Source organism: Asterias amurensis, chromosome 20, assembly GCF_032118995.1.
Source record: "Asterias amurensis chromosome 20, ASM3211899v1".
NCBI lineage: Eukaryota > Metazoa > Echinodermata > Asteroidea > Forcipulatida > Asteriidae > Asterias > Asterias amurensis.
The window spans coordinates 3746998-3772838 of record NC_092667.1 but is presented as its reverse complement, the minus strand read 5'-3'; the positions used below and the strand labels follow the sequence as shown (position 1 = coordinate 3772838).

At 38.4% G+C, this 25841-nt stretch overlaps 1 protein-coding gene across 2 annotated transcripts in view; it reads left to right on the top strand.

Annotated features, from left to right (window-relative positions):
• The window catches only part of LOC139952490 (uncharacterized), a 100781-nt gene that overhangs the window by 510 nt on the left and 74430 nt on the right, over positions 1-25841 (top strand). The window contains exon 1 of one of the 2 annotated variants that reach the window (XM_071951632.1): positions 22351-23930. The exons of the other annotated variant lie outside the window; for it this stretch is intronic. Within the exon in view, the coding sequence (XP_071807733.1) occupies positions 23880-23930 (51 nt within the window). The 5' untranslated portion in view covers positions 22351-23879. Of the gene's footprint in view, positions 1-22350; positions 23931-25841 lie in introns of those variants that run through there. 2 annotated transcript variants of the gene reach the window in all.

Here is a 25841-nt window from a genome sequence, read left to right as displayed (position 1 = left end):
CATTAAGGGGGGAAACAGAGGAACTGAGGATCCGATGGGGATCACACAAGATACCCAGGGATTCCTGATTGAGTAATCACTGTGTAAACCCAGCCGTTCATCTCACACATTTTCCTCTCAATTTAATTTTTCACTATTTATAAAATCAAATGGGACAAAATCATTTGTGTCAAAATGCAGAATATGTCATTGTGTGTATATAGTGCAGATGAAATACAAATTTTGTAAAATTAATACCCAATAATACTGACACATATTTAATGTTGCGTGTCATGGCCGAGCGGTGTAGCGCACCGAAGTTAAGCGTAGTTTCTGATCCTGAAGCAGAGTGTGGGTTTGAGTCCTTGTCTTGACATCAAGAAACCTACAATTATTGCTTTGTCCTTTGGATGGGTCGTAAAGATGTTGGTTCAGTGTGCTGTGAACAGACACTTTTCGTAAAACCTACAGGACCCATATGGTTGGATTGGTGCAGTTCGTGCGCAGTGGTCTGATACGCTAGCTTACTGCTTGGAGAGAGAACCACATGGGTTTATTTTTTTTTTTTTGCGTTTTATTTTTGTGCGTTATTACAGCATGTTTGTCTTGCTTGCTTATAATGTCCTCGAATTACGATGGTTCCCCAAGCCTTCCTGTACCCCATTGCCGACTTGAAATCTGCTGATTCAAGTCCTGTGTCCTTTTTAAGAATGTCAGTGTAAGTAATTGCCGGTCTACCAGGTTTCCTCCTCCCATGCTTAGGGGTCCACAGAACAGTATTGGACACTGGTTCGTCTTTGCTCCTGTAGCAGTGGCCAGCAAACGCATCCTTCTCTGTCTGATTTTTGCTGAGAGTTTGGGTAGGTTCATATATTAGGACTTTGTTGGTCATAAGTTGACTCCAGTGGATGTCTGTCTAACCTACATCATGATCTACCCCTCCAAAAATGTTTAGCATCAAGATACACACAATAGTCAAAATACAAGGCATTACAAAATATAAAGTGCAAAGTTAGACTTTTTATGGATACAGGATATTTTAACAAATCTGGAATGTTTTGTTTGAATGAATGTTTTTAAATTGTAAACAGCTATCTACTAAAGCTCCGGACTCTGTTCATTGCAATCTTAGTTCGTTGATACTGTATCAGTGGAACAGTACGGCTATCAGTTATTTGTAGTGGAGTTCAAGTGCACTTTATGCAGAGATAAACAAGGCTATCACTTTTTCCTCCGGGATAACAAGTTTTGCTTTTGGTAATGATTGTGGTCATGTGCACTGTTGTTAAATTTCCTTTCTCCTTGGTGTATTTTACTATCATTTGGTGTTTTGTGAGTCATATGAATCTCGATTAGGATTTGAACCCCAGTCATGAAATTAAATGAAAGCCACTGCCCTGGTCTTGGCCGTTGTGCCCCTTTGAAAGGTTTTCATAGGCTGCAAGATTCTCAAATGGAAGTGCCCTTTCACAAATCGTTTTTCACAGAAGTTGGGAAAGTATTGAGTAAACAGTGCTTATAATACACATTGGTTAAAGGGTAAAACTAAATTATATTTGTTGCCCTTAATGCAAAAGTAACATTTAAAGATAACACTTATGGTGTTATACTGAAAGAACATTTTGTCGTGTACAAATGACACAGTCAGATTGTGTTTTATCTCACATTTGGCCAGCAGAAACAAAATGCTGACATTCATAAAGCAGCCATTCCAAGGTGTGCATGACATATCCTAATTTGTTTTCGTGTTATAAATTTTTACCATTTCGTGTCGGTAATCGAAGGAGCAAGTAGGGCCCTGTTTTGAAAAAAAAACAATATGTTTTTCAAGGACATCACTTATGTTAATTTATTTTTCAATGAACTGGTTAAATTGTGTTGAGCATCCTATCATACCATGTAAATGTAGCTGTAGCAAGGTCTTCAAAAAAAACATGTGGCGAACCCTTCATTAAAGTGCTCCTCTTGAAATGTCAATAACAGAACTAATGTCCCTCTAATTCAGATGTTTTTTGTGCCATAAAATACAGGCAAATGGTTTCCTGATTTCAGGATTTTTTCATAATATCCTTGATCAATAAAGTAGAAACGTTACCAAAGAGAGACAGATTATGTGCCCATGTTGAAATGTCGCTTCATAAACAGCACTGAAGTTCTGCACTGAAATTAAAGTTTTTCAAAGTGTTGCATCTCGCTCAAAATACTTGTAGCCCTTAGAACTCACCAAAGACACAACGTTTTTGTCAAAATAGCCAGTTAGAATTCAAGTTTTTGCTTAATACATTAGATCAATACACATTGTGCCCAAATCAACAGTTTTGTTTATCTGGGGATGCACACTGCACTCATTGTATATTTTATTGTTCTCAAATGCGCTTAGAGGCTTTTGCAATAGGCGCTTTACAATGTCTTTATTATTATTATTGCACATAGAATGGAAACCTCCTAAATTGCAATATCTGGGTGGTAATGTGTCTAGAATTTAAGATATTTTTCAGGAATTTTTTCCATTTGTCAAAGCTGATCCCTTGAAATTAATGACGCGTTCTGAAGTTACTTCAATGACTTTTCATGAATGGTTATTTAACCTTGCTCACAATACATCGTCCATTAGCTTACTTCCCATGAACCGTGGATTGAAACTTTAGGTTAGGACAATTTACATTTTCCTCCTCAGTCTTGCCTTCTCGCCCATATATTTATATATTTGTTTAGGGCCTTCATCTCTTTTGTGTGAAATTTTATTGAACTTGTGGAGAGATATAAAATAAATGTGAAAATAATAATAATACGTGCACTGTATATAAACCTTTTGTAACATTGAGTCTGTAAATTTCATTCTACTTTTTTTCCATACATTTTGTTGTTGTGTGTCTCCGGATGACGAACAAGTTAATTGGTTGTAGCATGGAGGTCTACCTCTATGGTTGTAGTTTAGGGGTCAAACATTTTGGCACACGCTGGGCACTGTATGTGCCTGGGTAATGGCAGACAAACATGTAGTGCATTTATAATGGCAATGGACTGTGCTTGCTAATGATCAAATCCAAAAGCCCTGCTCTCTCATGGACAACTAAACCTTACATTATTTCCATCAATAAGTACGTACATGTAGTACACTACAGAACGAGGTAACCTTTTACAGATTGCAGCCCATATTCTTCTTTAGGGACCTGTAGTTTTCGTGTAGTTTTCGATATACTCTTTACAGCCCATGTAGTAACAGACCGTCTTTTACTCAAGGCCTCAAGAGTATCGACAACTACAACGTAGACTGTACCTTGCCCTTAAAGAATCTTGCATTGCTATGCCAACAGTCTGCAAAATGGAACTAGTATACTACATTTTTTGAGAGTTGCTAACATACTTCAACAACATGCTAACAACATTCATGGGAGAGCGCTCTGCAAATGACAAAATTTGACCTACTTTGAGGCAACCTAAAAGGTCATAGTAAAGGTTATATCATATTATGGAATGACATTTTTAAAGTAATTTTTATATTTTGCAATACTGTGTTAATAACGTCTAAGCCCAAACAAAATAGTATCAGCCAGAACATGGAGTAATGTTCTAGTGACTTTCATGGTTTTTAAAACAGAAATGACAACAGTTTAAAGGTTGCATGAAAAAAGGAGATTGAATCTTGGAAAATCATTTTCTTTTGTATGATAGAGTTTTATATGATATGCTAAATCTGTCACTTGTACTAGTGCTCTCCAGCAATGACATGCGTTGATGCTCCACTAGTCTGTTAAAACAGTTGTAATCACACAGGCTGTGACCCACTCCCCCATACTTGTATAGCACACAATATGAAGTGGTAGATTTTCAGAATAACAAGCTTGATAAAGTGGAGATTTTTACACCCAAATCATTACAATTTTAGTCATCATCTTTGCAGTTGTCATGGCAATGTACACATGGACCCTGTACTCCAGAGAAAGGCCCAGTGTAAATGTGCCCCGCTGCACCTGAGCACTATTTGCTGTGTAGTGTGTTTGCATCGTTTTCATCTCATCACGCAAAGTGCATAATTGTTTTTCCGTTGGGCGCACTCGGTCGTGTTTGCTCAAGTCATGATGGGCGGGCGGGTTTCCATCCACCTGGTGAATCATGAACACAAACGACTGAGTCTCACGACATGATAAAAAAATGGAAGTGAGAGCCCATTGTCAATTGTTCTGTTTCTAGGCTGTTATATTTGCAGTTTATTAACTGGTGCATTTATGTACATGATCGAACTAAAAGGGCTTTGTATTTTCTAGTAAAAAACCCAACTGTGTACAATTGTGTCTCGCATACTTGATAGAGGATTTAGAATGGAGAATATATAATTTTACTGTTATAGTGTAATTTGATATGTATGCAAGGTAGAATATTAATGACCCAACTCATGTTAATGTATCAAGATAGCAGGGCTTTTAGCATCAACATGTGTACTGGACCAGAATCAAATTACTGGTGCGCTATAAACAAGAAATTATTATGATAATTGGTGATATTTTAAACCCAAACGAATACAATTTTGTTTACAGAAAAACCTTTGAGCACTTCATCACTCCCTTTTCACTTTTTGAATTTAATTTTGACATCATTATCAATCATAGATATATTCCGTTAAAGCGTCAAGCATGGAATTCCCTTTGCAGCCACCTCCTCCCCTTGCAAAAGACGCCAAGAATTTTATTAAATGAATCGTACCAAGGTCAGACTAGATGATGCGGTAAAGACTAATCCTTCTCAATGGTAGAATCCTGGTTGTCTGTTCCTGAGGGAGCCAGAGGACGTTAGAATCTGAGATTGTCACACCTTACACTGGGTCAAAAGGTCAGACCAGGGCCCAATTTATAGAGCTGCTGAAAGGTACTGGACACAATTTGTAATTACTCTAAATAATTGTTAGCAATAAAACTTACTTAATAACAAAAGTTAACAAAAGTAACGAGCAATGGAGAGCTGTTGATAGTATAAAATATTGTGAGAATATAAAGTTGCATTGACCAATTGAGTTCAAATTTTTACAGATTTGTCATTGTTTGCATGGAATGGAATACACCAAGTGAGAATACTGGACGTTGACAATAATCAAATGTGTCTGGGGGTCGATTTCACAAATAGTTAGGACTAGTCCTAACTTAGGACTAGTCCTAGGAGATATACAAATTGCATTGATAGTCCTAAGTTAAGACGAGTAACTGGTCCTAACTCGAGAGAAGACTAGTCCTAACTCTTTGTGAAATCCACCCCAGTGCCTTTAAGCACAAAAAGTAGCTTAGCACAAAACAATAATGCTTACCAGAATTAAAGGTTACCAACCAAAATCAATCTCACATATAATTATGTGGCTGGTTATACCCACAGACAATTATAACAAATTGTTTATGTTGAATTGGATTGGAAAATCGAAATTGTCTTAATTTTTTTTTTGAATAGGATTTAAAAGGAAGATTTGATTTCAAAGAAAAAATATAGTCTTCGTTTGAGTTGTTTTCTCATTTTAAATGCACGCGAGACTTGCACAGGATCTAATATTGCTCCTCCTTGGTGCACTATATATACGTGCGGAGTCAAACACGCTCAGTTTTGTCTATTTATGCGTGCATGGCCAGGGTCCGATTTCACAAAGCACTAAGAGTGGTCATAAAGATGACGTTATTATTGCCAATCATAGCGTTGCAGGCCTGTGTGCTTCATCTTCAAAAGGGCAAAGACACCATGGGATTTTGTCCACGGTAAGGGGCACCCTATGAGGAAATTGTAAGTTTCTACTGGAGCTCTTGAAGGGCACGAAGGGGGCATAAAGGCAGTGGCCTTCGTTGCCTCCGACACACAGATGGCACATGAAATATAGAATGGTTTAATATCCAATGATTACAAAATAATCGCAGGAATTTGAAGTATTTGTCTCACATCCCCCTAAAATATGGTTATCCTCACATACAATACAGTAAAACAGACGTCATACACAGTCAGTCCAACAAAATTACAACTAAATCTGCAATTACTTTGTAGTATAAAAACCTCACGGGCCGATGGTAAACAACTATGAAACTAATTGGCCTTTGAAAAACCAACCTTGCCCCTTCCCAAGGTTCTAGCCAAGATGTTTTATAAGAGTGTCAAATTGGCCGGAAACTTAAAGACTTGATGTCCAAATTGTTCACCTTGTTCAATTCATTTACATGTAAATACCCAGTAAAACAGTGTCTAAATTTAATACGGCTAACACTTGAATGCTCATTCAAAGACATAAAAAGCTCAGGCCTGTAATGATGACTATATTTTAGTATTACTGTTCTATGACTAACCTCATTCTGGTTTACAACTATGGCTGTCCTAATGAGCACCAACCTCCCCCCCCTCCCTCCTTCGCCACACCCATCCTCCACAGAGTCATCATTTAGGCCTGTATGCTTTGTTTTTGAAAGGGCAAGGACGTCCAGGCATTTTCCGGCCTGTAAACCTTTTGTTTTTAAAGGGCAAGGGCACCAAGGCATTTTCTCCTTGGTAAAGGACTCCCTCTGAGAAAATGTCATGTCTTCCAGAGCATTTCAAGGGCAGCAAGGCAATGATCAGTGGGCATGGAGGCAATCGCCTTCGTTGCCTCCAGTGAAGTATCAGGACTGATCATTCTATAGTTTGACAATTTAATTTTGCCTGTCACCAAATGGTAAACACGTACCCTGGTATTGGAGAGTGATTAATGCCATGCCTGGTCCCGGAATGACAACTGAGTCTCTGGAACCATAATGCGGCTAATTGATTTACAGTCTTCCCACGTTTTTTTTCCCCCCTCAATAATTAAAATTAAAATAAGATTGCCAGCAAGTCTTCAAGTAAAGCAGTCTGCTTGCTTGGAGTTGGGACAGCATTAATTAAACCAAGGCCAGTCATGGAAATTATTAGTACACCTGTATTTCTGTTAAAAAACTCATTGTTTGGTTCTCTCAAGAGTTTGACATTTTTCAGTGGTATAATTTTAAATTTGTTGTTTAGTTCATGCATGCAACACTAACTGTATACATTGCACATTGCATTTTTAATAACAGATTTGTAAAACAAAAGCAGTCCCAAGCAGTTGGTACCCATGTTTAGCTAGGTGTTTCCTACCTCATTCGTTTGTGTGTGATAAACTGCAAAAGGTTTTTCTGTTTTAACACAGCTAGAGCAATTGTTGTCCTCTTCCAACTACAAGTGTTTTTCTGTCTCTTTAATTATTGACAGAGTACCAAGATTTTGCTGTCAATTTCAATGACAAGAACCACTCCATCAAGTGACTGTTTGTTTACATCCATTTACGCAAATTACTTGTTTTTGTACAACCCTAGATCACATGGACAACCCTTGTTAAGGATGCTGTGTTTTGCTAACACAATTTGAGCATAAGTCCTTTTCTTTTATTCACTCCAATAACTACCAGCCAACTCTCTTCGTTTAGCTTCCCTGGGTCGACCCCGGTGTGTGGCGTTTTTTTTTTCTTCCAGGACGAACGTGGGTAATTATCTGCACACGTTCGTCCTGGAAAAAAACAAACCACCACACACAGGGGTCGACCCAGGGAAGCTTAACGAACGCATCAATAATTGGAGAAGTAACTGTAAGCTTGTGGGTACAACCATGTGTAAAATCTTTTATTTGGGAGGAGTGTTGGCTTTTTTCAGAGCTAGAAGTGGTAGCGACTTTGGAAAAGTATTCTTTGCTCGTATTCAGGAGTATGCAAATAAGCAGAGTATGCTGTTCGAAGATTGAGACTTGGGACCAGCTCTTTTTACAGTCAACACTCCTCTAAAATGAGATATGATTGTACCCACACGTTTACTACATCATAGCATGGTATGTAGTTAAGTTTGTAGCAAAGCTTCAAACAGCACTTCCTTATTTTTTTGCTTTAATCAGTGCCATGGACAACTGAAACCGCTGTACATAATGTGGTTGACCACTTCCTCTTCTATTGCATGTACATGTACATCTGAACTTCATGCGCCATTGCAAAATAGTTAGGAGGCTATTCTACTAGTGGATAAAACTTCATGGTTTGTCACATAAAGGGACGACCATTCAAAATGATTGGTGTTCCTTAAAAAAGTGGATGGTTCGGTTAAAGAAAATAACTGAAAAGTGAGCTTTGGGAGTGGATTGATGATCCTCTTTTACATGTACGGGTTTTCAATGGTCTAAATGTTCTTCAGAAACACGTGTAAAAACACTATAACAGCTACATTGGTTTCTAATTCAGAAAGGTTATTTTCCTAAGCAGTTACAAATGAAACCTTTGACTGCTGTTTTAAAACCATTTTTACCTATTCCAATCTTAACTGTAGGGGTGCCATTGATCTTTAGTGCCAGTGTGGCAGTAACCCCCCCCCCTCATATGATGAGTTGCGTAGAACTTTTGTCTGATAGTGCCCTCTTTTGAGTCAACTTCCTCCAGCCCATGTTTATTTACCGTATGGGTGACACACACACACACACACACCAAGGGAAATAAAATCTCATATGACACTAGGGCTGGTTTTTTTCTGCGTATATTTTGAGCCATCCCGTGAAAGAGTGTCAACACACTTTCTGAATTTGAAAATAAAACACTTTGCTTTGTCTCACCCAAACCTTGTACCTTTCTTTTTACTACAAAGAGGGGTACAAGGAACTGGCAATCATGCTTCGTAATATCTCTTTTTCTGGGGTTCATATTGTGTAATCCCTGATTCCAGTTCCTGTTGTTGTACAATTGTGGTATTTAAGTATCATGCTACAACCATTGCGTATGATTGTATTCGGCTCAATGGGAGGTAAGTTGGAGCATTCCGAGATTCCAGCATACCATGATAGATTATCAACCGTGACTTTATGGCCGAGATTCTTTGAAGCACAGTGAGTGTTCACTCCAATCTTCTCATAAGACAATATCAAATCTCTGTGCTTTATTACATTATGTGGGAAGCTTGTCAAGTCGGGGTTCACTGTGGCAACAGTATTTTCAAATGAAAACAATTACTTTGGCGCAGGCCTGCAAGCTTCGATTTTGAAAGGGCAAGGGCACCTAGGCATTTTCTCCCTATGAGGAAATTGTAAATAGCTACTGGAGCATTTCAAGGGCACCAAGGCAATGACCAGAGGGCATGGAGGCAATCGTCTTGATTGCCTCTGTGAAGTAGTAGGCCTGAAACTGTTTAACAAAACATAACTTTTAAGCTGTGCTCTTTGACCCAAATACTATCTATATGTGTCCTGTTTGCATATAATGCCAATACAACAGGTCCAGGGCATATGGTGCAGTTTGCCAATGCTGAAAACGTAAACTGTCACAGCCCATCTCATTAATGGTGTTTACCAGCCTGGACCCCCATCAATTAACTTCCCATTTACTAATTAACAGAGATATTTGTTTCCTTAAAAGGTTCGTTTTCAGCTGTATTTATAATTAAAGTTACCTCATTTTGAATCTGGTCTTATAATAAGACTTCTGGTCCTGGATCCAGCTAAAATCTTGAGTTACAAGCCCTGTGGATTTTTCAACCAAAATCAATCCCCACTGTTAAAGGAAAATGCGGATGGCACGTAATTAAATCCATTGTTAGAAAAATAAGATATCTGTTTGAATACACACATGAGCCTTCCTGTATTCTAATAACCAGGGTTGTCTCTGTGCAAACAACAAAAAATATCTACACAGTATGTTTTTGCATGAATAGAGAATATTTGATTGACATTGCCTAGTAATTAAAGTCGGTGCTTGTATCCTTCACTGGACCTGATTGACGCCAGACCGAACTATTCATATTGGTACTTAATAGCCGTTTTATGTACATGCACTGCGTGTTTTTCTTGAGCGTCCAATTTTATCACCGCAAAATTGCTTGTCTGCTCGAACAAAAGAGAGAGGATCGTGTCCAAATGTGTTTGTTGTGTTGCTAAGCGATGGTTGTGTATCTTTATTGGCTTGTAGGATGGGCGTGTATTTTTTCTTTGTGGGTTATTTTTTTTGTGGCATTGAGCCGATCAACGTATTGATGACAGCACAAAGGGTGGATCAGTTTTGTTATCGTTGCTTTTAATAACCGTATTGGTAGCATGTGAAGTGCCATTTTTGCGTTTAAAGAGAAAGTATATCCTTATTTTGACCTGAGAAAGAGGAAATTTTTTGATCACAACAATTTATTTTGGGCTGCATTTCGATTGCTGAGTCATCAAATGTACTGAGAGGGAAGTTATTCTTTAAAAGATTGGAACTTTTAGAACCTTTGAAACCAGAGAGTTTTTCAGATTGAAAGAAAGCAAAAGTTTGATTCACACTCCAGCGCTCAGGCCTCAATTTTATTATCCTACCCTTTGGGATTGCGTGGTTCATGTCAACATGACATTTGCTTGTTTACAACTGTACCTTGGGGTGGGCCGGGCCATTGCTTTCTAGTTCAGCCTTCATGATTGAAGATACCTGCACTGCCAGACACACCGTAGCAAACCCCTTTTCTTTGCGATAAGTGTGTACTGGGGTTGATAGTTTTTATAACAACACACAGGATCTGTACAGCTTTACGTCCCATCCAAAGGACGAACCAATAGTCAAGTGTCATGCTTAATGACACAAGCGTCACGACTGGGACTCGAACCCACACTTTGCTAATCTGATACAGTAGAGCTTGAGTGTGGTACTGTTTTAAAACCGCTCCGCCACTACACTTCCACTTCCATTGGAAAACACACACACGCTATTCAAGCTCTCACAACACTCCTGGACTTGTCATGTCTTGAGTTTACTGGCCTGAAACTAAAATCACTAGCATCTGGCTTGAGTTCAAACCCTGCATTTGTATATCTGTCTCAGCTGAATTTTCCTGTGATTTTCCCCCCTATAATTATTGTACTGTGTTGTGTAATTGGAAATTACGTATCAACTACATAGACCTTGAGACGCACCATTAACAATGCCTATTACTCTCCTAATCAGGCTGACTATTAGTCACAATGTCTTCACCCATTAGTTTTTTCATTACAGTCATCTTAGCCATAGTTTCTCATCAACGCAAAACCCCAGAGTCTTCTACACCAGGGGGGCAGTAGGTGGAGTTGTAGACGATATTACGTTACAAATTCTGCTTCAGGAAAATGGGAACCAGTCAGCAACGTGTTCATATGTCATGGTGTCTTAGCTGGTAATCTTTGTATAGCATTAGGTTAAAGGGTGGACCACACTAAGTAAGCTCCCCATAGCAACCAATGCTTATTGCTAAAATAATGTATATAATATTTCACTTCTTTTATTTAGAAACAAAAATAGTTATAATACAAATTTGACTTTCCATTTTCCAAAAAACTGATTTAAATTTTTTCATTTCCTTTATCGTTAGCATCTGTACTCAATGAATGAGGATCATTACACGAAGCAATCCATTTCCAAATATGTATTGATTATTAGTCTCTGAAACCACCAGAGGGCCATTCCGTGATTATGCTTAATTTACAAAAATGTGCTTTTCAGAAATTGGTCACTAGCTTTAAATGCTATGCAAAGTACTCACTTGTACTTGCTCTGGTTGCAGTCTGGCTCCCTGCTCATTATTAATCATAAATTATAATAAAGACTTGGGAGTGCTGGGTGTTCAAGGCCCATTGAACCAAAAACAATCGAAAGAAAACAGACACAACTAAAGTAGTCCTTGAAAAACCTGTAAAAAACATAAGATAAGTTTTGAGAAATGATTTGAAATTTGTGGTACAAAGACAAGATAAAGTGGTACAGAGTTTCAGGTGCTTGGCACAGCTGAAAAAAAGTGGGAAGAACATCTCCTATTTGTGTTTAAAACAAGGTAGCTCCCTCCATCACCCGCCCCGCCCCCATTCAGTCCGGACCCCCGATTCCGCTTTGGATGCTGTGTAGACTTTTTTAAAAGATAAATTCTTTGTATGTTTCTTCATGGTACTCTATACCAGTTACAAATTTGATAATTAAAACCCAAGTGCATTGGGCTGCTTGATCAATAAGTGATCACCAGAAACCAATATTCGCCATGGTGATCATTTGCCATCTCTATGGTAACGGCGTACTGTGAAATCAGTGTGATAACCAATAGACTGCGGGAGCATCAAGCATCTTGGAACGCTGGGTCATCACAAGTATGGTACATTGTTCTGTATCAAAACTGTGTCGTTAAGCAAGTCTTAAAGCATTCAAATGTGCGCAAAACCTGCAGATGTCTATTGCAGTCTGTGTGCTCTGAAATTGTATCTTTTGGGTCACTAGGTGTCAGCAGACTTACCAGGTTAATTCATTGTTTTGGTAATGTGTGCAAGCTCTGAAATACGTAAACATTGGAAGTTTACCCGGAAAGTCTGCTGCCACCTAGCATTCCAAGGTCACCCAATGCTCATAAGACATACCACAGATGCAGTCGCCACAAACTTTGGTTTTAAAACGTTTATTCTACAATGAACATTCTTAAATCGGCTGATTTGGTACTTCAGTTCCTCACGCTCTGTCAAAATCGAGCCTTTTGTAAAGAGATCTGTCCTTATTCTTATTATCAAACTTGATATTTTATAGCAAGGATGTCACAAAAACACTGTAAAGAGTGCAGGGGAGTTATTTGTCTGATCATTTTTGAGCCAAGTTAAATAAAGGAACAGAAAATGATTTAAAATAGTTGTTTGTTTTCGTCCTAACTGGCGGTTGTCTCCATCCATTTCTAATGAAATTAAAGAAAGATACAAATGAACAAAGTATGTAGATAATAAGAAATTTCCCTTGTTCCTGTATTCTCAATTTCATGTGACAGTGACTCAGATAGAGAAGTAGTTCAAACCAAAATCCAGGTCAACATTGCGGTCTGAGACTGGTGTACATGACCTCAGAGAAGCCAAGGGCCACAGACCTTTCACAGACCTTGTCCTCTGCAAGGATCCAATAGACCTTTATCAAGCTGGTGCAGCCATCTTGAAATTTTCCCATTGATATCAATGTTACCAAACCAAGTTTGGAAGAACAAAATAGTCTGGTTCCTATTTGCTAAATGATTATTAGCATTCATTATTGTTATTCGATGCGAGGATCATGACCAAGATTGAGGCAGTATGATAAAGGTCTATACAAATCTACAAGTACATTTTGAAATAACCCACGTCACCCAGAGCAGTTGCCTCGGTCCCACAGCAATCGCCTCGGTGCCTCAAGCCTTTGCTGTGGTGCCCTCTGCAAGGTTCTAATACAAACTTACATTTTCCCAATAGAAATGCCCCTACCGGAGGAAAATTGTTGTGCCCCTTTAGAGCAAAGTTCAAGGTCTGTTTATGTCTTAGGGTACATGACACATGTTCACATGAGTAGCCAACTTCACTGCTCTGTGAACAATGTTTGACTATGTTGCTGATAATTCCATTGCCATCTTTTGCTTTCGGATGAAAATATATTTACTTTAGTTTCAGGGTCATTAAAAAAAAGTATGCCCCGACCTCGAACAACACTACATGTCTTAAATTTCACTTATTCCTCAGAAGTGCGATGCCCCTTTAAAAGTTTTTAAAGGGCTGTGTTACTCTTGAGGAATATGTTAATCTTTATAGAAACATTGCAGAGGGCACCATGGAAAAAGCACAGGGCACCATGGCAATTGCTGTGGGTGTCGTTGGGTGGCAATTGCTGATATCAAGTAAGCATCTGGCTCTGCCTTGTCTGTGATGTATTACAAAATTGATTGGAAACAGCAAAGCAATCATGTTCAGTTGACATTTCAGTGCATTTCAGTGGTTTATGTTATCAATTCCTAGAAAAAAGTATGATTAATCACAGGCCCCGAAAAACAACAAACTCAAAGAGGTATTAAATATGCAATCATCAGACCATGCAAGCCAGTTTTTTATTTTGGTTAATAAAAAACACACCAACGTTTTACCATGTTTCGCACGAGTGGCTAAATGACTAATAATGGTGTAAAAGCCGACTTAAATTTATGGGAATAATTGATAAGCAGCGACAGAAAAGCAATAAGCTTAGTATGGCCGACTGGGCACAGTAATTGCAACTTTATTGGCATCCTCTTAATTGTTGCATTGTGTACATCAGATATGCCTGCCTGAGTCCACTCCCTTTGATAGAGTCCATAAGCATAAAAATCTTATTAAATTAGGTGACCTGCGAGGGTGAAATGTATAAAGGGAACTCACTGCTTGAATTGTTGAAGTAGGTTACACATTTGCGTGGCATTTTTTTAGCTTGCATGGTGTCGGCATTTTGTGCAAAATATCCACAACAGAAATGTTTATTACTATTTGTATGTTTTTTTTTAAAGGAACACGTTGCCTTGGATCGGACGAGTTGGTCAAAACAAAGCGTTTGTAACCGTTTTTTATAAAATGCATATGGTTGGAAAGATGTTTTAAAAGTAGAATACAATGATCCACACAAGTTTGCCTCGAAATTGCGTGGTTTTCCTTCTACTGTGCGAACTAACATGGTCGGCCATTTATGGGAGTCAAAATTTTGACCCCCATAAATGGCCGACGTGTTAGTCGACAAGGTAAAATGAAAACCACGCAATTTCGAGGCATGTTTGTGTGGATCATTGTATTCTACTTTTACAACATCTTTCTACCCATATGCATTTTATAAAAAACGGTTACAAACGCTTTTCAAAGACCAACTCGACCGATCCAAGGCAACGTGTTCCTTTTTGGGAGATGAACTTAACTGGTCACATCTACACAACCATCTTTTATGCCTGTCATTTCTGTATTGTCATCACCATTGCTTAGAATCGTGACTATAATATTAATGAGTTTTTTAAAAACAATATTTTCTTCAAATGAAAGTGTCTGGAAGTAGTTAAATGAAACAGTTTTTGTTTTGTTTAGAAAAATAGATACTATGCCAATCGAGAAAATATTTGCAAAGTGTCAATTTAGTGACCTTTACTTTTTGACCTTTTTGACTAATTAGGAAGAACATACTACATGTACATGTATTCAAAAATAATTATGTGACTAGAATCATGACTCAAATATTTTAAAATGAGTTTTTGAAACAATATTTTTTCTAATGAAAGTGTCTTGAATCATTTATATGAAGCAGATTTGGTTTTGTTACAGGAAACAAAATACTATGCCAATAAAGAAAATATATTGACAAATGTCAATTTAGTGACCTGTACTTTTACATTTTTGACTCATTGCGAAGAACATACTACATGTATAAAAGAAGAATTATGTGAACAATATTTCCCTGAAATGAAGTCAATATCTGATATCTAAAAGAAAACCTTAAAAGACCTGAATAGCTGATTTCGGTTGTACAGCCAAAATCAAGGACAATGTGTTTACATGCTGAAAAATGTGCATGGTTTCTCACTATTTTCTGCTGACTCACACACTGAATGAAGCAAAAATTTTCACTGCATAATGTTTGCCTGAGGGGTGTCTGGTGTCTTTTGGACACCCTGTTTTTATCTGCCATTTACGTGTATTGGAAGTGAACAATTTGGACGAACCCAGTTTTTCAGTTTGGACACCCTTATAAAATACAAAATCCTGGCTTCAACCTTGTTTCCACATTTTGTTATTTAACGTATGTGGTTCAAATTAATCACACAGAACATGATGCCTATTGCCACTGGTTTGTCAGCACAAATCCTGTATTACCCTTTAACATAGTACAGGAGGTCCCATATTTCCTTGACGGTGGTGAACTTTCGGGTCAATGTGAGTGCCCTGTATCTAGTCACTCGTCTTGTGAGACATATCATTAAAGGTATACCAAGCCGCCTTGGCCATGGATTCTCAGATCTTGGCTCATTATTTCCTCTGAAAAATTTTACAATGAGGATGCAGGCCTGATACTTCACAAAGGCAATGGAGGCAATTGCCTTCATGCTCCCTGGTCATTGCCCCGGTGCCATTGAAATGCTCAAGTAGTAATTTACAACAGTACTTATTTCCTCATAGTGTGCCCGTCACCAAGGAGAAAGTGCCTTGGTGCCCTTGCCCTGTCAAAAACGAGACATACAGGCCTGTCAGTATGCATGGCCAAGTGGTTTAAAGCATCGTTTTCAAGTTCTGGTGGTTTAGTCATTAGGGTGTGGGTTTGAGTCCCGTTCATGATGTTTGTGTACTTGAGCAAGGCACTTTCTTAACATAATTTGTTTATCTCCGACCAGGGTTATTAATGGGCACCTGCAAGGGCAGAGGTTGATATTGTATTTGAAAAAGCCACTGGACCAACCCTGTCCGCGATGTTGTATCATTTTGCGTCTTGAGGAACAATAATTTCAGAAACGACGCTGTAAAGCATCCTATAATTATCCATCTAGAACTCCTATTTTGTAGTGTCACTGTAATACCCATGGGGAAAAAAGGGCAAAATCATGAGTTGAATCCTTCAAATCTTTCTAGTTTCAAACTAAAAATCTCTTTTTATTTGCCTTGTGAAAAAAACAAACCCTTAACCATTAGCGAGCTTGTTGGATACACCTGGCAACATGCCAATCTTTAATTTGCCACTTTCTGATTGGCTAATTGCGCCGGCGCTGAGCTGAATTTAGCGTCTTACTGCAGCTGGGTTCTGACCTTGTGAAGTCTCGTTTTGGTTTTTTATTGTAAGGCGACCGGCGATCATTTGAACATGGACATAGATACAGTGGCACTAGATGTAATAATTCTACTTCATAATTTAGATGTGGGATACTTCATCTTAGAGGCAAAGTATACCTTTTGTTTTTGAACCGTTCGATTAAATATGATGTATATATAAAATAAAACTTATACTGTGGAATATTTGATCTCGAAACCCCTGGCATGTTAATTGGAAGTTGTGGTTCAAATCCCGCTGTAGTAAATTTTTCTTCGTTCAATCCGTAATCGATTAGTACATGTATCCAGTAGGTTTTTGTTGTGGTTTATTAAAATTCTGTAAAATATTAAATAAAAGTCGTTAAAATGATAATCATCCCAGGTCCTAAATCCACCTATAAAACCTAACAAGCTCATAGTTTATTTTTAAAGTTTGTTTATTATATTGAACATGTCATTTTATTTGAGCATTTTATAATAATTAAAGAAAAAAATATTAGATTAGTTTTTGTTTACAAAAATTGTAGTTTAATGTTGGCTGCAGAAATCCAATTTAAGTTTCTGTGATTAAGCAAATTGATTTTGCATGAATGCTGTGGGCGTTTTACAAGATTATGTCACATACACTGTCTGTGGGTCGTGTGGAAATCTGAAAAGTTAGTCTAATTTTTTATTTTCCATGAGCAGTGGTCCGTGACGCTGGTAGCTTCCACTCACGTCACATTTCTTTGAAACATGCATCATTTTAATTGATCTTTCTTCAACCATGCATAACATTTTCAAGGTTTACAATAACAATATGTAAAAAAAAAATGTATCTGAAATTAGGTGCAGGTACCTCAGGGAAATCTGTCCATTGGAGATTCTGGCCCTCGTTTTGGATATTAATATGGGCTGAAGGAGGATGGTTCAAAAGAGGGCGCTATCAGAAGAAGTTTGTGCACAGTTCCGTATCGACCCCTTGCACGGACGTCACACGCGGCGACTGTGCCATGGTCACCATTTTGATTGGCATTAGGTTTACGTGTAAAGGCTGCGTCACCTAAAATGCGCACTTCACTGAAAAACACACAGTGACATTGCCCACCAGTATGGTGGTTCCAAGATTATTCTGATGATGACGTCAGGTGAATTTGGTCAATAGGGGGGAGGGACAACAGAACCTCCAGCCTCACCAACATTGTTTTCCGATGTTTTTTGCACTTATATAGTGCCATTGTGAACCTGACAACATAAAACATTGTGAACGTCAGGCAGTTTCCTCATTGAATTGGAGTGACTTTATTACCCCCTCCCCCCATTACTGATTGTTCAAGTCATGTGATGGCCATTTTCAGACACAAGGTGGCGCTGTTTGCAACTGCCTGAAATGTAGAGTGAGCCATGCAGGGTGTTTGTACAGTAGTAGAATAAGTACAGATGAAGAAGAAGAAAACCCTGAAAAACCCAAACATGTTTAGAATCAAAGCAGTAACATGTGTAAAGTCAAACATTGATTTATTATTTAAGAATTTCCTTTTACTTAAGAAAATATTTTTTTTTAGGGAAAAAAACACATTTTGTTTGTGCAAAAAAAATTTGATTTTCATGCGTATTAATTATGAATGTATGTCTCAGCTAAAATACAAAAACCACTACGCATTATAAAAATGGGTTGCAAAACAAAAAGCCACAGAGTTGAATTCAAAATCTTCAATATAATGTATTGAAGAAATCTTCATTGCGTCTGGGAGGTTATTTTTTGTGAACAAGTAAATTATGATCAGTTTGACAAGACGTCAAGGATAGCCAAGATTGCCCCCCCCCCTCCATTCTAATACTTTTTTGGACTGACAGCCTTTAGCGTCAGCGAAAATGGAAAAATTAATTTTGTTATCCACGGGATATAATGACTAAGAAAAAATATCCAGGGTTAGAGGGTAAACTAGAACATAAATATTTTTCTAGATTTTTGCTTCTGGTCCTTCTTTGAAATGCAATGTCGTTCTTCTTGGAAGGGCAAGGTAGTTTACTTATTTATTTATTTGTTTGTAAATTAATTTATTTACTTTAAATCTTGTTGGTAACGTAACAAAGGGATTCTCAAAATTGACTGTCATTTGACATGTAGGCTTGAAGAAGTGGATGAAGAAATATCAGTTAAACATGTCAATGTGGGAGGCAAACCCCAGATAGGGAAAACCCATGCGAACCAAGGATTCGAACCAGGGTCCTTAGGTGAAAGGAAGATCAAGACACCACATGAAGGTAAATAGAAGTTTGTCCTGTAAATTTGAATCAGTCCTGATACTTCACGGAGGCAGTGGGGGTTATTGCCTTTGTCGCCCCTGGATATTGCCTTGGTGCTCCTTGAATGTGCCAACATAAATTGTCTATTTGCATTTAAGCCATTGCCCTTTGAAAAACAAAAGCTTCAGGCGTGGGCACCAAGGCAGAGATCAGATCATCGTTTTGTTGACTTGTGGGGTTTTTGGGGGATGAAATTGTCCTGGAGGTTTTGAGCATCACAACATTCCTTTTTAACTGTGTCAGATTTTCAAGAATATATCTAAGAACTATTAATCATTGGGATTTTTTGCAGAGGAGGCGGCTAATAATAGCTTTACCCACCAAAATGCTGGCAGAACACCAAGTATTAGTGTTGCCATACATAGAAAGGTCTATTGTACTTGTATGGTATAGACAACAAGAAAGGGACATGTTAAGTTGAAATAGCGCCCTCTCTTGATTCTTTATTCTGATTAGTCTGTACAGTTGTTCTTAGATGTTGGTTTCTGTATGTGTAAAGATTCTGTGAAGATCTGCTCAAAGGTCGCTCGTGAAAACCTTGTGCAGAATAGGTTGGGCTAAGCAAGGTTGTGCAGGGGGCCATTCACAAATAGCATAAATTTCATGGCACTTTGAATGGTAACCTGTTTCTGTCAAAATAAGATTTGTCTGTTGTACAATGAAAATTAATTCTTACACCCGTTCTTTGTTGGTGAGTCCCCTATATTCTGACACCCCTACAAATTATGTTCTTAACCCTAACCCCAACTCTATTAGTAGATCACAAGGGTTATGGGAACATGGGGTTGTTTGAACATACATGTAGGGGTGTCTGATCATAGGGGTGTAGGAACAAGGGGTTTCTAAACATAGGGGTGTCAAAACAAAGGCGTTTCGGATTTTAGGGGTTTCGGAATTTAGGGCACTAGAACATAGGGGAATTTGTACACAGAAATATGAGATCGTATGGCTATGGGAACATAGGGTGTCTGATCATAGGGGTGTAGGAACAAGGGGTTTCTAAACATAGGGGTGTCAAAACAAAGGGGATTCAGATTTTAGGGGCTTCAGATTTTAGGGGCGTCGAACATAGGGTTGTCTGAACATAAAGCAGTCACCCTCTTAAGAATTACAGTTGACAAACATTTAACCAAAGCAGTCACCCTCTTAAGAATTACAGTTGACAAACATTTAACCTTAACGCGCATGTTTGCTGAGGACATCATGGCCTGTGTTACTCCTGGTCAGGGCATTGGTGCCCCTTCAGAATTGTCCCATACACTTTTTTCGAATTGAAGTGCCCTTTGCAAAATGAAAAAAGCCTTGCCCTAACAAAGATGAAAAGCCAGGCCTGCACTTGTGATGACGTCGAATGGTTTAAAATGGAATTTTAAACCTCTCAATTTGTAACATAGGGGAACCCAGGAATTTTCACATTTGTCAAATCTCATCTTGAATTCTTAAAAGTCATTTGTGCCATCTCTTTATCATGCAAGGCCAGTTGCATTCCCATGACTACCTCAAGATATTTTTGTGAGAAGCTCCGAAACCTAAGACATGTGGGAGACATTTGACTCCTTGGTGTGTGATGTGACTGAAAGGAAATAAGACAACATATTTTAAGGTGTAATGAGGCTTCTGAACCTGGGGAATGTATTTTCAGGGAGATGAAGGAATGTTTACCGTGGGGTTAACTTACATGTACAGTAGAGCTTTACTATGCTGACACTGCATAGGACAGGAAATTATTCTTAAAGGTAGGGAAGAAGAAAAAAAACTTTTTTGGTAGGGCCATAAATCAAGACATACTCTAAAATAAAAAGAAACAAAAATGACTTTTACGACTTACTTGGTTCAAAGCACTGCAGCTGTTGATGGTTTAAAAATATTTAGAGAAGGATTCCATTCGAAGTGATATGGTTTTAATCTGAGAAAGATTCATGCATGAATCGTTTCTCAGATTTCTCAGATTTCTGTTGGCGAATGCTGGTACCCTCTGTTACCTCACTAAATCTGAATAGGAAATAACATTAGCTGTAACACTTAATTACCTGTTCATGGTTGTTGTGTTGTCATTAAGCCTTCGTGAAAGACTCTGCTAGGGTCGAAAAGTCAGGCCATAACTATTTTTTTGCTTTTTAAATCTGGATAGATAAGATGTTCTTGTGAAAACACTGGGAAAGTTTTTTGCTGTTTTCTCAGCAGGTAGACACTGCATTCAGCTAAAACTTTTACATGTTACCTTTCTAGTGTCCTTCTTTATAGTTTTGTCTACAAATCAGCACTACATCGAACATGTTTTAAAGAACACAATTGCGATATCGATAACCTTTTGCATAGGCCTATCTGTAACCTTTTTCAAAGAAACAATTATCAAAATAACATTGTGTTATGTGCCTTTCCACCTCATTCACCGTACTCCATATCAAGTTTGATTTCTCTAGAAAGAGGATGGTCTCGGTGGAATAACTACTCATGCTTCAAGATATATGTATCGTTCATGAATGCAAGGGTTCGAGTTAACAACCCAGTTCTTCTTATTGCGCTATTATTGACTCCAATCTCCTGACGTCATTACCACAATGATCTTCATTGCAACATTTTGGGAATCCGTGTCACTGTGTGGAATGTAGTGGGCGTTTTACGCGATACAAGCTGGACATGCTTGCTATCTTTTTTACTGTAACTTGACTCTCAAAATGGTGGGTTTCGCAGACAGTAGACTGAACATCTGACGTCGCAGTTCGAGGCTCGTGAATTATGCCAGAGATCTGCTGTGAGCCACGTCCATAGTCACCTTTGACCTGACATCATTTCACATGGCCTTCATCATGGTTCTGGAGATTCACAGTTAAATCCGACATCTATGTGTATACATGAACCAATACTTGTCCTTATCTGCAAGGACAGGGGACCAGTCTAGGCAAACAGTAGCTGTGTGTGTGGGTTAAAGGTCGTGGGTTTGAATTCTAACCGAATACATTTCCCTGTGGATTTGTTTTCACAGGACTTGGGAAAAGTACAAGTATAGTGCTGCTTTACAATGTACACGTATGGTTAAAACCAAACACTTTAACGGTTTCCTTACAAACTCTTTATAGCTCCATGCTATAACCATGGAGGAAGATATAATCAAATGCTGGGCTCATCAATGTAGTTTCATGTTGAAGTGTTTTAGACTTTGTCTGATCACAAACAAACAAACAAGCAAACAAACAAACAAACTAACAATCAAACAAACAGTTAAAATTCAACAGGAGGATACCCATGAATAATCTATAAATGTCCTAGTCAGATACAGTTTCAATTATCTAGTACCCAGGCTTAATGCAAGGGCTTCCCTGTGCTAGACTATAACAATAAATGACCTTGAGGAAGTAAACCCCAAGCTCTATCCCTTAAGCCATGTCTTTGTACTGGTTGACTTTTAAGGCTGTTGACATCCATTGTTTGTGCCCAAACCACAAAAGCTGTCCTGAACACATCACTGACCCTCTGTTTATTCGTTTTTCACTGGGCAGCTCAATGCAAATGATCCATAGAGCAAACATGGTTACATGACTGTGTAGTACTATTATTGGTGCGTGCTTGTGTACTTTACGCCAACTCTGGCAGAACAGTGTTACCAGAAAGTTGAATCAAAATACAACAGTTGTTAAGGGAATTCTTTCGGCCATGTTTGGGTGCAACAGACAGTTTAATGTGTGTGAGTTTGGATTGCTACATTTTGGAGGATTTACTCCTGAGTTTGTGTGAATTAGAACTACAACCATCACTATCGGCTGTGTTCACTGTGTGACCATGGTGAACCCATGATGAGACTATATGACTATACCACTCTATAGCTGCTTTAGAAGGTGTATTGTGTTGCTGTTGTATTCATGACAGTCTACATCATGTGGGCATGTGCGTGAGTGGTGCGCATGTATGACAAGCAGTTCACATCTAGTGACTTCTTTAATGGGTCAGAAAGCCGAACCTTTGGATCACCTGTGAGAAGCCGTGTGTTTTTAATAACACTTTGTGTAGGATAAGGACTGTGCCAGGAACATTGTACTCAGGGTAGACAAGCCACTGCTCTCTCTCTCAAAACACACGTTGAGTCAGGGACTCATCACTGTGGTAAGTGGGAATTGCCCACACTGTGTAAAGTACATCCTCTTGTGTCGCCAAGGGAGAAAACGGCAGCGACTATAAAGACCACCTGCTGAGTACGTATGTAATTCTGCTTGTATCGCATTAGCATCAGCCACATCTTAAAGATCACGGTCGGCTCGCATCATCTATTACGTTATACTCCTGCCCTCACGACGACGATGGTCTCCTCTAGTGTGGTTGCCAGCCTCAACTAGGGGCCGACCTCCAGTTTCTTATAGAGCAGGAATTCTTGGTTGTCAGGGTGATGTAAAAAGGAATGAATTCTTGTGGAAAGAGTGGATATCAAAGCGACGAGTTTGATATCTCAATGTTGTTAAGGATCCGCAGGTAGACTTCACCTCACTGCTCAAATTTCACTCAGACGTTTTTTTCTCCTTCTACATCTTCTCTACCTTTGTCCTTAAAGTCGTGCAGAGTGTGTATACACACTGGTTGACAGATATGAGCATTGCATCTCATTGGGTGGTTGTGTTGATCGTAAGGAACCCCTTCAACTTAGAATAGGCCGTCCTCTCCCCACGGGATGTTGGGCTACTACCGCCGTGTCTCGTTGAAAGCGCTGCGCTGCACCCACATCGCCTGATTCTTGGAACTTAAGTTTACTCATCTGCTCTGGGTTGTTGTCTTTTTTTACTGGAACCAGAGGAGGAAGACTTCATAATGATGGAAGAGTATTTGTAGATTTTTCCTCGCCTTGCTTGTTTTATCTACCATCTGCTGATGGCAAGGTATACTCTCGACAGGAACGTCGGATGGAAAGGAAACTGTTGAGGAGCCGTATGGTAAAATAGCGACCATCGTCTACTCGGGATCTTAGTGATTTTTGTATGCGAATCAGACTTGGCTTCTTGCGTCGTCGTTAGCACGAAAACAGGATTGCTTCTTGTTGCCTTGCTTCAACAGGTTCATTGTTTCCCATGGGATGGTTTTTGATGGTATCACGAAAAAATATGAACAACGAAGAAGAGGTGAGTGAAAGTGTGAAATTCTAAAAATAATTCCCAGTTATTTTAAAAATTTGACATCTATTTTACTTCTCAATTCAAAATGCATCTTAAAAATCACACGACTGTTTTACAGTTTCTCCAAGGTTTGTGGTTGTTTTGTTGAAGCGCTTTGCCAACACTGGAAAAGGCGCTTAACTAAATGCTGTTAATAATCATATTGTATAGTTGTTCCAAAAAAAGTATTTACAAAGAAATTCTTAAGTACTGCCTTTAAAAATTTGAAAGTTACAACGCTTTTTATGATTAGAAATGTCCACATATTCAATATTGCAAACATCTTACAATGAAAGAGAGCAGCCAAATGATACTGTTATGGACATCTGCTTACCCAGAAAAATTATGAATTACGATTCATAAATTTTTAGTCAACGCAACGTTAAATTTTATAAGAGATGTCAATACCAGATTGCCTCATTTCACATCCCTCCAATTTATTTAATTACAGCCACAGACGTTTTTATGAATTGAATTTCATGCCATTTTATATACATGTATTGAGTTTTGTAAAATTGCTGTGCGCCATAAGTAGTGCCGTGTTCTGTTACAAATTTAATATCCATTTGAAAATTTTTGGTGGAATTTTGAATGAGCAATGACAACCTTGTCTAACCGGCTAGAAAGATCACTGTAAAGCCATTACGCTGCTTATAAAAAACATTTGTTGTTTATTTCGACATTTTTCAGAGTACAGAAAACGAACAATATCTTACATGTTTAAATAAACTTTTGTGACCGCCAATATAGGGCTAGATAGCTCAGTTGGTAGAGCGCCGGCACGTTAATCCGGAGGTCGTTGGTTCGAATCCCACTCTAGTCGATTCTTTGTTCATCCCCAGAAAACGAAAGTGATTACAAATCCTGAAAAGTAATCTAGTTTCGACCTCCATGATTGCATTAGAGCTGAGGAACTTGTACAATAATTTTTGTTAAAGCCAGTGGACACTATTGGTAATTGTCAAAGACAAGTCTTCTCACTTGCTGTATCACAACACATGCATAAAATAACAAACCTGTCAAAATTTGAGTTCGATTGGTTGTCGGAGTTGCGGGATAACTATGAAAGAAAAAACACACTTGTCACACGAAGTTGTGTGCTTTCAGATGCTTGATTTCGGGACATCAAATTCTAACTGTGAGGTCTTGAAATCAAATTCGTGGAAAATTACTTCTTTCTCAAAAACTACTCCACTTCAGAGGGAGCCGTTATTCACAATGTTTTATACTACCAACCTCTCCCCATTACTCGTGACTAAGTAAGGTTTTATGCTTATAACTATTTTGAGTAATTACCAATAGTGTCCACTGCCTTTAAAGTGGCATAAATCAATAAAATATTTACTAAGGGCAAGGCCATTGTGTAATTACGGCTACTTGATCACCATGTCATCCTTAGCCACAGTCAGAGCCAAAGCTGTAGCCATAGCCACAAATTTAGATTCAACTTGACCAAATATTTTCACCAAACCGTGGTGTAACCTCTTCAGCTTAGCTGCCTATATTGTGCTTCATTACCACCGTGCATGATCGCTAATTATTGAGAGAACCTGATTAGTGTTGAATCTGAGAGCTAATTATGAAAGTTTATATCAGGTTTAATTCTCAGGAGAAATATCTCCGATTGAGACTCTGACAAATTGAGGAAATTTCCTTTGAAAAAATCTCTGCAAATTGCTGTTTTTTTAAACAAATTAAATCACCGTCGAATCAGGTTTTTTTCTCTTAAATTTCACCAACAAATGTGAACCCAGACTGCAGACAGTCTCATCGCTAAATTTGTTGACAATACAAATCCTTTATCGACGATCTTTTGTTTGCACAAATTACTTGGAGTAGAAATTTAATGAGGCCCGGTTGAAATAAAACCATTTGAAC